This window comes from Gekko japonicus, unplaced genomic scaffold, assembly GCF_001447785.1.
Source record: "Gekko japonicus isolate JY-2015 unplaced genomic scaffold, Gekko_japonicus_V1.1 scaffold256, whole genome shotgun sequence".
Lineage (NCBI taxonomy): Eukaryota > Metazoa > Chordata > Lepidosauria > Squamata > Gekkonidae > Gekko > Gekko japonicus.
Window position 1 is genome coordinate 1228382 of NW_015161412.1, and position 14403 is coordinate 1242784.

The following is a 14403-nucleotide window of genomic DNA, read 5'->3' on the forward strand; positions in this document are numbered from 1 at the left end:
GGAGTCCAGGTCTACCCACCCATTCCCACTACAGTGGTAGACCTGGCCTCCAGACTCCAGAGGCCAGGTCTACCAAAGTACTGGGAAGGGGTGGGTAGACCTGGACTCTGGAGGCCAGGTCTCCCACTGTAGTGGGAATGGGTGAGTAGACCTGGAGTCCAGAGGCCAGGTCTACCACTATAGTGGGAATGGGTGGGTAGACCTGGCCTCTGGAGGGGGGGCGCTCCAGGGAGGGGGGTAATCGAGCCAGGGGGAGGACGGGGGGTGGAGGAGATGGGGGAACCAGCGGGATAGGGGGGGAACTTACCTCCTCCTGCTGCTTCCTCCTCTTCCTCATAGTTGTGGAGCTCCCCCTCTCCCGCGAGTATCGCGGGTCCCCTCCTTGTGTTTCCTAAGCCCTATTCATTTCTTGTGCCAGCAGACAAGGCTGTTCCGTCATGTCCCTAAACTTAGGTTGTGATTTTAAGTACACTTGTTTGGAGGCCATTCAAATGTTCAGAATGCTCAAAAATGCTCCCTAATGGGAGGGACTCTGCACAGGGGAATTGTGCTGTTTGCACTCTCTCCTCTCCTTGCCCACGTTTGTTCCTGACCTTTTGCTTCCAGGCATGTTTAACACAGAAACCTTGGCTCCCTTTCCTTGTTGACCTAGGTGATTTCCAGTACAATCTTATGCAGAGTTACTCCGGTCTGGGCTTATTGAAATGAATGGGCTTAGACCGTAGCGACTATCTATAGGACTGCACTGTTCTAGTAGTTGATCCAGGTTCTGAAATCTCACAAAGGGCACAGAATTCTGCCCAAAATTACGCATTTGATTTTTACAATCCCATTGACTTCTACAGGAGAGATTTAAGCACAGATTTCATTCCCTTGTTTGAATAAAAAGTGGGACACAAAAGTGCTTAAATTTGGCTGTGCTGTACAGGACAGCATCTGCTTCCGAATTCCTGATTTATGAGTTATGACTAGTAGATTATGGGGGGGGGGGGGGTTACTTGTCTGCATTTTCATGCACTGTCTTTTTGGGGGATTGGTGTTAGACCGTGGGGTAATGCTTTCAGTAAATATTGTGGGCTTTTTGTGGGGGTTGTAAGCTGTTTTGTGCTTTTGAAGATGTGGGGTAGGATTGTTTTATTTAAGGGGCCACGTGGGAGGGGCCGTGGCTCAGTGGCAGAGCATCTGCTTTGCATGCAGGAGGCCCCAGGTGCAACCCCAGACATCGCCATTTAAAAGGAGCTGATGATGTGGAATACCTCCACCTTGGGGAGCACCTGCCGGTCAGAGTAGACAGTACTGACAGTCAGGCTCATGTGTCTGTAAGGCAGAGATGTTCTGCCAGGCTTTTGGTTGAGGGCAGCGACAGTTTACCTCCTGGCTGGCACCCTCCCCCCTTCTCCCCAGACTGTTTTTACTTCCTCCCCCCCACACCTGTGAAGCAATCACATGCCAGCAATGGGGGGAAACTGTAATTTCACCATGTGATTTTTAATTAATGTAGAAGAAGAAGAAGAGATTGGATTTATACCCTGCCCTTCACTACCCAAGGGAGTCTCAGAGCGGCTTACAAACTCCTTTCCCTTCCCCTTCCCACTACAGGAACCCTGTGAGGTAGGTGGGGCTGAGAGAGCTCTGACAGAAACTGCTCTTTTTCAAGAACAGCTCTTATCAGAACTACGGCTTGCCCAAGGTCATCCAGCCAGGTGCAAGTGGAGGAGTGGGGAATCACACCCGGTTCTCCCAGATTAGAGTCCGTGCTCTTAACCACTGCACCAAACTGGCTCTCAATTAATACCACTACTAATATAATACCAATTAATTAATATAATACCAATTAATTAATATAATACCAATTAATTAATATAATACCAATTAATTAATACAATGCCAATTAATTAATATAATGCCAATTAATTAATACAAATACTAATACTAATTAATACCAATTGGTATTAATACCAATGCTGTTTGTATTTATTTTATAGTTTTAATGTTTTTATTATGTCATACATCACCCAGAGCTCTACAATAGTAGAGATTGGGCAATTCATAAATATTATAACAACAACAACAAGAATACTGATGATGATGATAGACAAGAAGCTGTTTTTAATTATGGAGAAGCTCCTGTCCCTAAATTGCACCAAATGATAGCCCAGGCTGAAAGGGGAACTTAGCTCCTAGAGTAAGTCCACTATGCATATGGTAGAGGGAAACCCAGATGTACTACAAGCGCACCCCTAACAGAGGGCAGCAGCCAATCTTGGTCCTTAACCATCACAGTGGTATGACAGCAGCATTTGCAAACATGTCTGCACAAACTGATGCCGTATATTTTAGGAATTTTAGGACATATATGGTGTTCCTTCAAAAATGCAACATTTGATGTGGTTCCTTTAGAACACTTCTCTATAAAAGATATATTTGGGCTTCAATGACTGGGATTTGGGGGATCTGGGATCCATATTTAATTTGTTCTGTCCTTTTTTTCTTCTTCAGAAAATGAAGGCACTAAGGGCTTTGAAAAGGATGACAAGCCTTTGGAAGAGAGAGAGAAATACAATAGCTTGAAAGGTGGGAGGCATCACTCTCTGGAGGAAACCACGCAGGCTGAAGAGCCTTCACGCGTCAGAGATACTGGAAGCCAAGAAATGGGAGAAGAGCCCTCCAAAGATTTAGAAGATGCCAAGAGATGGAACAAAATGGATGAGCTGGCCAAGCAACTGACCACGACGAAACGTACAGAAGAAAACGAAAACGATGAAGACCCAGATCGTTCCATGAAAGTGGCTTTCCAGACTCACAAGTATGACTTCCGTAACCCTGAAGAGGACGCGAGGAGCCCCCAGGCGCATCACTCAAAAGAGGACACAGGCGAAGGAGGCTTCCCGCTTGTTGCTTTGCCCGAAGAGAAGAAGGACGAAGAAGGCAGCGCGAACAGAAGAACAGAGGTAGGACATCATTTGCTGCACTCATTTAGAAGCGTTTGTCAAGTGTTAGAAAACTGCAAAGGGAGGTACCCCTTTCATTTTGTGATGGACTTTAGCTCCAAATTATGTCCTAGTTGCTAGGCATGAATGTTCATTTAGCTTTGTTGTTTTAGTTTGGTCAATCTTCATTCTGGTAACTTTGTAAAAAGTAAAGGTAAAGGTTCCCTTGCTCGAAAGCCAGTCGAATCCGACTCTAGGGTTGTGGTGCTCATCTCTGTTTCAAAGCTGAAGAGCCAGCGCTGTCCGAAGATGTTTCCGTGGTCATGTGGCCGGCATGACTAAACACCAAGGCGCACGGAACTCTGTTACCTTCCCACCAAAGTGGTCCCTATTTATCTACTTGCAATTTCTTGCTTTCGAACTGCTAGGTTGGCAGGAGCTGGAACTAGAGATGGGAGCTCACTCCATCATGCGGCACCCGGGTCTCGAACTGCTGAACTACTGACCTTCCACAGCCTGCAGTTCAGCATCGTAACCACTTGAGCCACCGCAGCTTTGTAGTACCATACAAAACCCAAAAAGAACTGTGAAAAAGTGACGCTTAATAAATTTCTTTAAAGAATTATACAAAAAGTGAACAATAATAATATACATAATAATAGAAAAATGATGGTGATCTCCAGAATGTCTTGCCGTTTCTAAGGTAGATCTTCTTCTGAACAAAAATGTGAGACAAATACTGTCTCTCAGTAATTCATTTCCTCTGGTGACATTTCAAAGATATTTTCAATGTTCATAATAGCTGTAATATCTAATGGAGCCTACCATGGGCTATTGGTATTGTAATTATTACAGCTATTATGAACATTGAAAATCGTCATTAGTTTGCTCTGGAGCCATCCTTCCTGAGCTAAGACAAAAATGTGTGAGCTGGAGGCTAAAAAACTGTGAGCCAGCTCACACTAACTCTGCTTAGAGGGAACACTGGAGTGCTTGTATTTTGACAGGGCTGCAGTCGCACAGCCCTGACTACTGATCAGGTGAAGGGACTGGATGCAGGGTCTTTATCAGGAGGCATGGCACTTTATCCAGCTGTAGCTATTCATGTCTGCCTCTTAACTGGCGCCGGGGTGGTAGCATTTCATGAAGACGTGGTTAGAAACGAGGGAAGGAATCCAGTGGGCTCTGGGTCGAATGCATGTTGTGTTTAGATATGAGCTTGAAGTGTTTCTGAGCAGAAAAGGAAATGTCTCAGAAAGCAAAAATAACTTTAATCACAGTTGGTATTTAAAAGTCAGGCTGCTTTAAAAAAAATGCTGAGAACTTCAGGGGTAATGGATGAAATCTCAAGCAATGGGCTATGGATGGGAGATCAAACAAGAAACTAAGCAGAAGTGCTTTGCCATTCCCTTCCCTCTGCGCTGCAGCGCCTGCCTTCCTTGGCGGTCTCCCATCATCCAAGTCCTGACCCTGCTTAGCTTCTGAGTTCTGATGAGATCGGGCTGGAGTGTGCTATTAATGGCAACCCTAGGAGCCAAGCCAACAAACAGGGAGGGGAGTTGCTGGCCACGGCACCAAGTCGTATTTCAGCTTCTTTGGTATCGTTACGGGGAGTTTTCCAGTATACAGCTCATGTCTGTTTAGCACACAACATCACCATGTTGCCAAAGAACTGGCAAGATGCTCCCAAGACACCAGGGAAGCAACCAGAAAACCTTGGCGACAGTCTCTCCAGAGCCAGTGGCAGAACAACAGCCCTCATTTTCTGTTCAGGAAAAAAGAGAAGCAAGAGCTGGGGCAGGGTCAGTGGGGAGAGCAGGGCTCACCGGTGCGGATGTAGTCCGCTGTCCGTGTCAGCACTGCTAAGGGGAGATGGAAGTTTGATGCAGGTGCGATTGTTCAGACACATACAAGATGCATGATCAACAGCACTGGTGCATGAGATCCATTTGAATCTCGATGCAAACTGCTTCACAGCCACAAATTATTTTCCATTCATAACACCAGCCGGGCTTCCCTATTTCACACTACAGAGACACCACGTTGAACTTCTGTTTGCTGGCATGGATGTCTTTTCAGTCTTATCTTGTGGACTGGATTCAGAAGCTGCTACAGTGTTGTAAACAGTAACTCTTGTGCTCTGCATCGAGCAAACATATATCCCCCCCCCTCCAATGGAGCAGCAGATGTCTTCCTGTTGCACATGGGAGAGCTGATTGTTGTTCCTGTCCCAGGAGTGGGCCTGCATCAGCCACGTCTCATTGACTATACTGGTACCCAAGCACTCCTGATGTAATTTGTGGGCTTGGAGGAGGGACACTGAAATTCAGACCATGACGTCTGATGCCAGAACTGGTTGACAGAAGTGCCGGCCTTCATTTGGGTTAGATAGGCTTCGATGTTCAGCAGTGCAGCACAAGAGGAGGGCAAAACCTCTGCTTCCACCTCCTACTGCAGCCTTCTGTGCCCCCTCCCCAAATTGTGCTCCTGTGCATCAGGGGCCCCATAGGAATGATGTGGGGATAAGTGAGGTTTGCAGATGGTAAGGAGAATTGGTAGAAATCACCTTTGCCTCCTCTGCCAATGGAACCGCTGAACCACAGTTACACCAATGGATTTGGAATGGCGACTCAGGATCCAGGTCAGATAATCTGCAGAGGAGCCTTGCACAGGTGTAACTTACTATCATAGCAGAAATCAAAAATCTAAGTGTTTGTTCTTAAAAAGCAGGAATTCTTAATTTGAACGGGTGGCAAAATTCTGGGCACAAAATTCTCATGTTACCGTGCTACAGGATTTTGATATTTTTTAAAAAAGGACTCCATGTCTACAGTGCACGGTTGTCCTTAGTTACTGGCCGTCTGCACAGAATCTGATTGCTGCCCCTGTTGTCCACTATTAACAGCCAGGAAAGGCAAAACCAATTCCAGCCCCCCCCCAACTACCCATGAATATCCAGTGGGTTGGATCTACTGAAGCGTTCCTGTAGACAGCAGGATTTCTGTCCATGCAGCATGACTTTCTCCTCTCTCTCTCCCTCTACAGCCCATGCTGCTTGTGTGTGACAGGGACCCCAAGGAGCAGCATTTCTGGGGGGGGTCAGTATTTGGGGTGGCAGCAGGCAGAGGGAGGGGAGGACGTTTTCCTACATCTGTGGAAACGGTCTGGTGGATTCAAGCCAGCAGCTTATGGTACTTGTGGATGGTTTGAGTGGTGCAGCCATTCTTAAAATGTGGTGCAAACACCTTTTTTAATTTATTTATTTACATTAGACTTGATATCCCGCTCTTGTCCCATGGCTAGGGTCTCAGAGCGGCTTACAGGGTTTCTGGTGCTAATCACCGGTGTTCCTAGCTAGGGCCACAATGTATGAAGGGGGGGTGGGACAACCTACCGGCACCCCCTCTGTGGTGGCTATTGCTGTTTCTCCGTTGGCTCGGCATGGTTGGGTCTCCTAGTCCAGCGGGTTGATCTTTCTCTGGCGTTCTCTGGCGTCTCCGGCGTTCAGTGGTGGCGATCTCCTCCTTAGGCGCGCAGCTCCGCCTACTTTCCGGCCCGGCCACATCCTTTCCGGCTCCACTGAGCCGGAACTCGGCATCTGCGCATGCCCCTTTCTTCTCTCTTCACGGCAGCCCTCGGTGTACTCCTTCTCCGCCGCCAGGGATCGCTCAAACGCGCACCTTGCCTTGCTCGCCGCCGCCTTGCTCGCCGCACCACCAATGCCGTCCACGCCAGGATCGCCGCCGCCATTGTTGCCGCCACTGCTGCCGTCTCCGCTATCTCCACCATCTTCAGCCGACCACACAGGGTGCCCCCCACCCCTCTAAGGGTGGGTACCCATTTACCTACTTGCAATTAGGTTGCTTTTGAGACCGCTGGGTTGCCTGCACTCACCCTAAGATAAAATGCCTAAGAACCACAGGCTGAAAACCAAATTCTCTGTCTCATCCCTGTGCATTAGCTTAGCTATATGGGTCGCTTTTCTTTCAGAAGTGGGATAATCAGCTAGTGTTTTTGCCTACATTCTTGTAAGTCTTGCTTTGAACCAGTTTCAGTACAGGACTTTGCATGGCCTGTCTTGCAATATGCACTGCTTATGGGTCTGCTTCTTACACAACGCTTGCCCAATCCTGAACTAACCTCTAAACTGGGGAAGAGAGTACAGCTCCCCCACTCCATACACAGTCATGTAATATTATGCAAGTACGAAAATAATATCTTGGGATGGCACGGGGAAAACATCAATTCATTTGGACAGCAATGGCGAAACACATTTTATGCTAGGGATTAGTCAGAAATGGATTGAGAATCAAACAGCAAGCATCATAATGCCTTTATATGAGTCTGCAGTGCAGCTGTTTTTGGATACCTGTGTGCTGTTTTGCCTCATCTTAGAAAGGATTTTGTAGAGCTGGAAAAGGTGCAGAAGAGGGTAACCAAAAGACGTAGTAAGAGCATCTTGGCTCTGAGGAAAGGCTTTTGAGACTTTTTAATTCAGAAGAAAGGTTGTTTCAGAGGGGGCAGGATTGATAAGATTATGTCCAGGGTGGAGAAAATAGAACCTTTTCTCCCAGTCGCATGTCATTAGAGCTGAGTCCAGAGAGTTAGCAGAGTTAGTCTGATGCAGCAACATGAAACAGAAGTCCAGAGGCAGGTGGAAAGCTAACAAAGGTTATTCCAGCCTAAGTGCCAGTGAGTCAGATCTCACTTCATCAAATGCATACGCCAAGCAAGCTTATGCTAAAATAACCTTTGTTAGTCTTTAAGAGACCAGTGGAGTCCTGTTTAATTTTGTTAGCACAGAGGTAACCCTGTGAAATTGACTGGCTATAGATTCAGGACAGACCAAAGGAAATACTTCTTCACAAAACATGCAGTTCATTTCAGGCATTCATTAACTGTACACTTCTAAGTAGACCTTGAATGCCCAGTCGTTGGGGGCAGCAGCGGGGGATAGATCCTCTAGGCAGTTTCTGGAGGAACCCACTTCCCTACTGTGGAAAATAGGATGCTGGACTAGGTGGACCTTTGGTTTGATCCCACAGGGCTCTTCCGATGTCCTTGTTATTTTCTTACTATTTCTGCAACCAAAGGCCGCAGTCTGCATGCGTAATTGCAGTATAGATACTCATGCCATTATCACACACACCCCAGCCTCTGTAGTACAATGCCACGTGCGAAATGGCTTTTAGCATGCAAGTCTTAACCAAGCTCCTGCCAACCTAGCAGTTCGAAAGCAAGAAATTGCAAGTAGATAAATAGGTACCATTTCGGTGGGAAGGTAACAGCGTTCCGTGCGCCTTGGTGTTTAGTCATGCCGGCCACATGACCACGGAAACGTCTTTGGACAGCGCTGGCTCTTCGGCTTTGTAACGGAGATGAGCACCGCAACCCTAGAGTCGGATTCGACTGGCTTTCGAGCAAGGGAACCTTTACCTTTACCTTTACCTTAACCTCAGAGCCTTCTTTCTTTTAACACCTTGCCCCTGTCTTGGCACCAGGAGAGAAATCTAGCCCAGTGAGGGAAGGGTTTCCATTGATCCTGTGAAATCCTCTTTCCTTAAGTCATATTACTGGCCAAGCTGCTTCTCAGCGATGCCAGCACTTTCGTTGCATAGGCAGCCAGAGCGCCGTGGCCAGAATGCCAATCCTCTTAAAGGAGACGGGGAAGAAGAGGTGGGAGGAGAAGGGGGAGCTCCCATTGCTGTGGACTGAGGCACAGAAACCTCGTGGCAACAAGTTCTGAGTGTGTGTGTGTGTGGGGAGGAGACATACACTGAGAAGAAATGGACCGGATTCCAGCACTTGGTGGAGCCGTGGAAAGTGTAATCAAGTCGCAGTGGACTTAAGGTGACCCAGTAGGGTTTTCTAGGCAAAAGACGAACAGATGCGATTCGCCACTGCCTGCCTCTGCAGAGCAACCCCTGGACTGTCTTGGTGGTCTCCCATCCAAGTACTAAGCAGGTCCGACCCTGCTAAGCTTCCAGGATCTGACATGATGAGGCTAGCCTGGGCCATCCATTCCAACACTTCTCTGTCATTAAAGTGCACAGGCACTTTCAGTGCCCCCGTGACAAACATTTAAAGTGCAACTTTGCCCAATCCATTTATTATGCCCCAGTTGCTGCTGCTAGCTGCCCAAACCCTTCCTCCCTAGTGCTGGAAACACAAGCCTGCCCTGCACTCTGCCCCCCAAGCCAGGATTAGACCAGGTCCTCTGCTACCACTGGTGTTGCAACAGCTTCCCTGGTCTGTATAGTCTTAGCTCGGTTTCCAAAGACTTTCCATCTACCCAGAGGTCATTTCGTAGAAAAAGAGCTAGGGGAACTCATTAGCATAACTCATTAGCATATGCCACACCCCCTGACATCAGGGGCCCGGCAGCGGACCTGCAAGGCCAGCGGGAGTGCGAGGAAGCCCCGCCAAGGCCCTCCCTGGCCCCAGGCAGGCAGGGGTGGGGAGAGGCGGGGAGGAAGCATCTTACCCTCCCTCTTCTCCTGCCTCCTCCTGGCTGAATGAGGGCTGGAAGCAGGGCGGCCGGAAGCAGGGGGCGGGGCTTCGTCGTGTGCCCCGCCCCCCGCACCTCACCCGGGGGAACTGCGTTCCCCCGCGTTCCCCCCCGAAATGACCTCTGCATCTACCTCGGAGTACCCCCTGCATCTGTTCAGAACTGGCATCAGTGGTCAGGATGGTAGGGCATCTGCCACACCCCTGCCTGCTTTCACCAGGGAAAGATCGCCCAGATCACCAGCGCGTTTTCCAGCCTCATGCGGAGAGTTGCCTAGAGGGAGTGGAGTGTGACTCCTTTTGGCCTTGCCAATGGGGCTTTATGGAGTCCATTACAACTGGTTGGCGGGAGCAGGAGCTCATAGCTCACTGGAAGGACTTGTGCTCCTATGCAGCAGGCTTAGTCCCAAGCATCTCCCACTAAGAGAGAGCAAGGCCGGGAAAGAGAGACTTTGGAGAGTGGGTATTGGACTGCCAATGGTTCACTGTCTGGCCTAACTGGATGCAGTGGTAGGAGACTGAGGAATGACTACTTTCCCACATTTTTAAAGGCTGAAAACCACCATGGGTGGGGCTATACCCTCGTCACTATGCAATTTTCCTGACAGAGATGTCCCCACCCACTTGATCTGTTGTTTCCCTTACAGGAGAAATATGCATGCTTTGCCCCCATGGGGAAAATAACAGCTTTGAGGGGTTATACTGACAACAGTATAGGGGGATGGGTTACTCCTTGTCGTAATTCAGAGGCTGGTCCACCCAGCCTCTGGTCTCAGATTCAAAGAGACAAATTGCTTGAGATTATAGTGATGTTTATATCATGACGAACAAGGTGAGAACATAATCAAAGCAAGCTTGCAACATCCCTTCAGCTGCTGGGGACAACAGTGGATGAAATCCTTGGGCTGAGTGGCCCAGGGCCCATCTGCACTATTCCCCATCCACCAGAGAGTCCAGTGGCAAATTCGGCAAATGAATATAGCCTACCTAGACTCTGCTCTCAGGTGCTATGTTTATAGCAATGTCAGGAGGGGCTGAGGCTTAGTGGTAGAGTATCTACTGGGCATGCAGAAGGTCCCAGGTTCAATCCCCAGCTAGATTGGATCAGGTGATGGGAAGGACCTCCTCCTGAGACCCTGAGTAGATGATACTGACACCTTGATGGCCCAATAGTCTGATTCAAAATAAGGCAGCTTCATTTATAACAATGCTTATCTACCTTGTAGCTAGCACACCATCTCTAGCTAGCTAAGAACTCAGGCCTCAGCCTGTGTGCCGTGTGAATGACCATATACGGGATAGGACAGGGGCAATCAGGGAACCCTGGGAACGATTCATTATGGCCCCTCCCCCTGATAATGATCTTCCAATTTTATCCTCAACACGCTCCTTCTCCACAAGTACTCTGAAGCTGCCCCCCTTGGGACCTTCGTATAAGTCAGGTTTGCATTAACACTTATAAGGCACAACTCAACATATGAGAAGCAATTGGACAGCCTTAAATGATTGGAATCTCCAAATTTAGTTATTTGCTATAGCAACTGGAAGGCAGTCCTATATTTAGGGACAACTGGGTTTTTTTTTCCTGATTATTAAGTGTTTGAAGTGTTTTTAGCCTCCAGTAGGACTTGAAATTCAAATCACTGAACAATTCTGATTTTTTTTTCCTAGTGGATAATCTTTATTTACTGAAGGAGGAAAAAAGGCTTAATAGCCTTTGTGGGAATGCATGAACTGTCTGCATCCGGGTTCCCCCCTCTCTGTGATCATTTTTTAACTGTCTCTTAAAAGGGGACAAATCTCTCCACAGGGCTGGTTCCAGTGCCCTGGGCTCCCACAGCTTTAGATCTTCTACATCAATGCAATACGGATGTCCCAGTTTCCCTTAGATCTTAGGGAGACGTTAGCAGCTGTCTTGGATGATGCTTCAAGGTGTTTTATTTAGTGTGACACTCCAGGTCTTTCATGTAAACATCGCAAACGGAGGAAAAGTAGATGAAGCGATTAGACAGAAAACTTGGAGATGTGCTGTAGGAAATAACAGAGGCAGCCGTCAGTCTACAAGACTATTACAAGGCTGTTAACACTAGGGTGTTCTGGAGGACATTAGTTCTTAGGGTTGCCATAAGTCAGAAATAACTTCATGGCACTTAACATACACACACACACACACACCGTGCACAAAATAATGAATAGGACCACATGATGACCCACCTTGTGCAATGCTAACTGTGTAAGTCTTTGGCTCCTGGATTTTAAAAAATGCTATCAGTAGTAATTGTCTGTGGCCAATGGAAGTCACCTCTACTGACATCGATACCATGTCTGAAATGTTCTATAATTACCAGATTGTGTATGGTGTTCAGCCTCTCAGGTCTTGAAAGTAATTTCCCCACAACTTCTTTCTAGATACTATCAGTAGTTTGGGTATTAGACTTGGAACGGGAGACTTGTGTTCAAGTCCCACTCTGCCATGGAGGTTCACTGGGTGACCTTGGGCAAGTCACTCGGTCTTGGACAATGTAGGGGAAATGGGAGGAGGGAAGAATGATGTTGTAAGTTGCTTTGTGTCCCTATTGGGGGGGAGGGGTGTAACATTTAACTAGCATAAATTGGTAGCTACAATTCCAGATGTCAAGCCATGTACACACGAAATGTGTATGCAAAAAGGAAGGAAGTGCAGTGGGTTGGCGCATCTGGGCTCCAAATCTCACGTAGCCCTGAAGCTCACAGCATGACTTTGGGCCAGTCACACACTCTCAGCCTAACCTACCTCACAGGGCTGTTGTGAGGATCAAATGGGGGACAGTAACCATGAGGAAGAGATGGGTTAAAAAGAAGGGGACTGTGTTCATAATTGTTATGCAAATTATTTGAATAAGTCACAGACTCACTATACCCGTAATTCTATAAAGGATGACTGTTTTGAATGTTTCCTGCTGTGGCAACAATTTCTATGGCTTGGATCCTGCATGATCCCCCTTGCACCTCTTCTCTGACTGCTGCAGAGGCTTTCCTCCCCTGGGATGCTCAAATCCTGTACCGTTAGGACTTCTGTGTGCACAAGAGGAATGTTGTAGCATCAGAGAACTGAACTCCAGAGCAGAGAGCAGAGCACAAACATCACAGTATCCAAGCCAAAGCCTGTACTTTCTGAGGAAAAAAGACAAGGCTGGATCTAGGCTGAACTGGCCGTTTCAACTGCAGACTTCCCTCACATTGTTCCTCAGGGGGCAATTCTGCATAGATTTATGGTCATTCAAGGGTGACTTCGCAGTCAGTACGGCATTGCCCCCGGGGTATCTGAATGTGGTTTTGAGCTGCACCTTTCCCTCAGTGGTGAGAAAATGTGGAGCGAATGCCAGATGCAGAATTGCATCTCTCCCCCCCCCCCAGCAGCAGAAGGTTATGGAGATCAGACTCAGTGAGCTGTAATGGGTGGGGAGGGGAGGGGAGAAAGTTCTGCTCCACTGATGGGAAAGTTTAGTTTGGATCCAGTCCAGTCATTTGCCTTCTTTTATAACTGAAAATATGTGCCAGCCACAGGGACCCAGTGTCTGTGTATGTACATAAGAAGCCTTCTATAACAAGAAGAATGAAGAGAACATGGAAGAAATGTAAGAGGGGTTCATTCCCTACTGCCCCAAGCATTAAAAATAGAGTTACTCCTTAGAAGAATCTGGGTTTATTTACACACACACACACACACACACACACAAGACAAGCCTTTATTGGCATATACATGTAGATACAATAATCTAAAAGATTTATTTACATATTCCTGACAACATAGGTTGGGTCTGGGGTTCCCACAGTGTGTGACAATCAGAGGTTTGATCTCAGTTCTGGAGCGCAGGGTGTGTGATTCCGATCATGATTGTGTGGGGAAGCAGCTTCAGCCTTCCCTAATGGTGTTTTTCCTGAACCCAAACAGTCCGGGGGGGAAATATGCAGTCTGTTGGGCAAACCAATGTGTATTCTCCCCATTAGCTCACCTTCTGAAGCCTTTCCCCTCCACATACACTGCCGTTGTAATCTGTATCAGAGACTGTGTGGATGGGAACTGAATTTAGGTCTGTTGTAGTCAGCTCTCAGGTTTTGTAACTGACCTCTGTTGATGAATATCATTGCAGTCACTGATAGAAAACACAACCAGAAATGCACTTTAAAAACCCATTCTAGCCCATTAATCTCAGTGTTCTGTCAGGAGGCCGGGCTGAAAACCTTGCTGCCATCTCCTCCTTCCCTGCTGGACCCTGGCGGCCCGACAAAACCACCCAGCCCACTAAAATGATCTGCAGGGACCCACTGGTGTTTCCTTTTGTCTTTCAGGAGCAAGAGCTTGAGAGCTTGGCAGCCATTGAAGCCGAGCTGGAGAACGTGGCCCAGAAGCTCCATGCCCTACGGAGAGGCTGAAGCTTTTAAACTATGTGCTACCTGAGCGGGGGGAAAAGCAAGAAGTTTAAACTCACCCTTTGAAAACACTGCGATTTATTTTATTAATTTTTTTTTAAAAAGGAGTTATAATGGAGCAGTTCCATTCGGCATAGGAAGCCAGTTATCGGTAGAAGACAAGACTTTCCCCCTCTCTGTGTGTCCACAGTAGTCCTGCGCTTGAATTGCTTGCCATTCTGATTTTGTGCCCCCTTTATTGGCTATCAATTTTCTATTGTAACTTTTGGATTACAGCAACAGTGTGACTTACTTATGTATTTGCTGTTGAAAAAAAAAAGAGGGGGGGATAGGTTTGGGGGTTTCCCCCTCTTATTTTTGATTTTTTAAAAAATAATAATAATTAAAAGCCATGACAGCTTTCTAGAATGTTTTACTTCTACTATTAGGTTTACTGGATAAAATAACTTGCAATAACTTGTTGATCTTTTGATTACAAAAATGATGACTGACTATAATATATTCTATATAGAAATTAAGGACAACAATAAAAATACAATTTTGGGCTCCTTCA

General features: G+C 47.2%; 1 protein-coding gene across 1 annotated transcript in view; it reads left to right on the top strand.

The window, feature by feature from the left end:
• CHGA (chromogranin A) overlaps window positions 1-14172 on the top strand; it is a gene marked incomplete at its 5' end in the record, with an annotated part of 21597 nt that extends 7425 nt beyond the window's left edge. The window contains 2 exons of the mRNA XM_015427156.1: window positions 2500-2951; window positions 13770-14172. Coding sequence (XP_015282642.1) covers window positions 2500-2951; window positions 13770-13853 — 536 coding nt within the window. The remainder of the gene's footprint in view (window positions 1-2499; window positions 2952-13769) is intronic.
• Window positions 14173-14403: the final 231 nt, after the last annotated feature.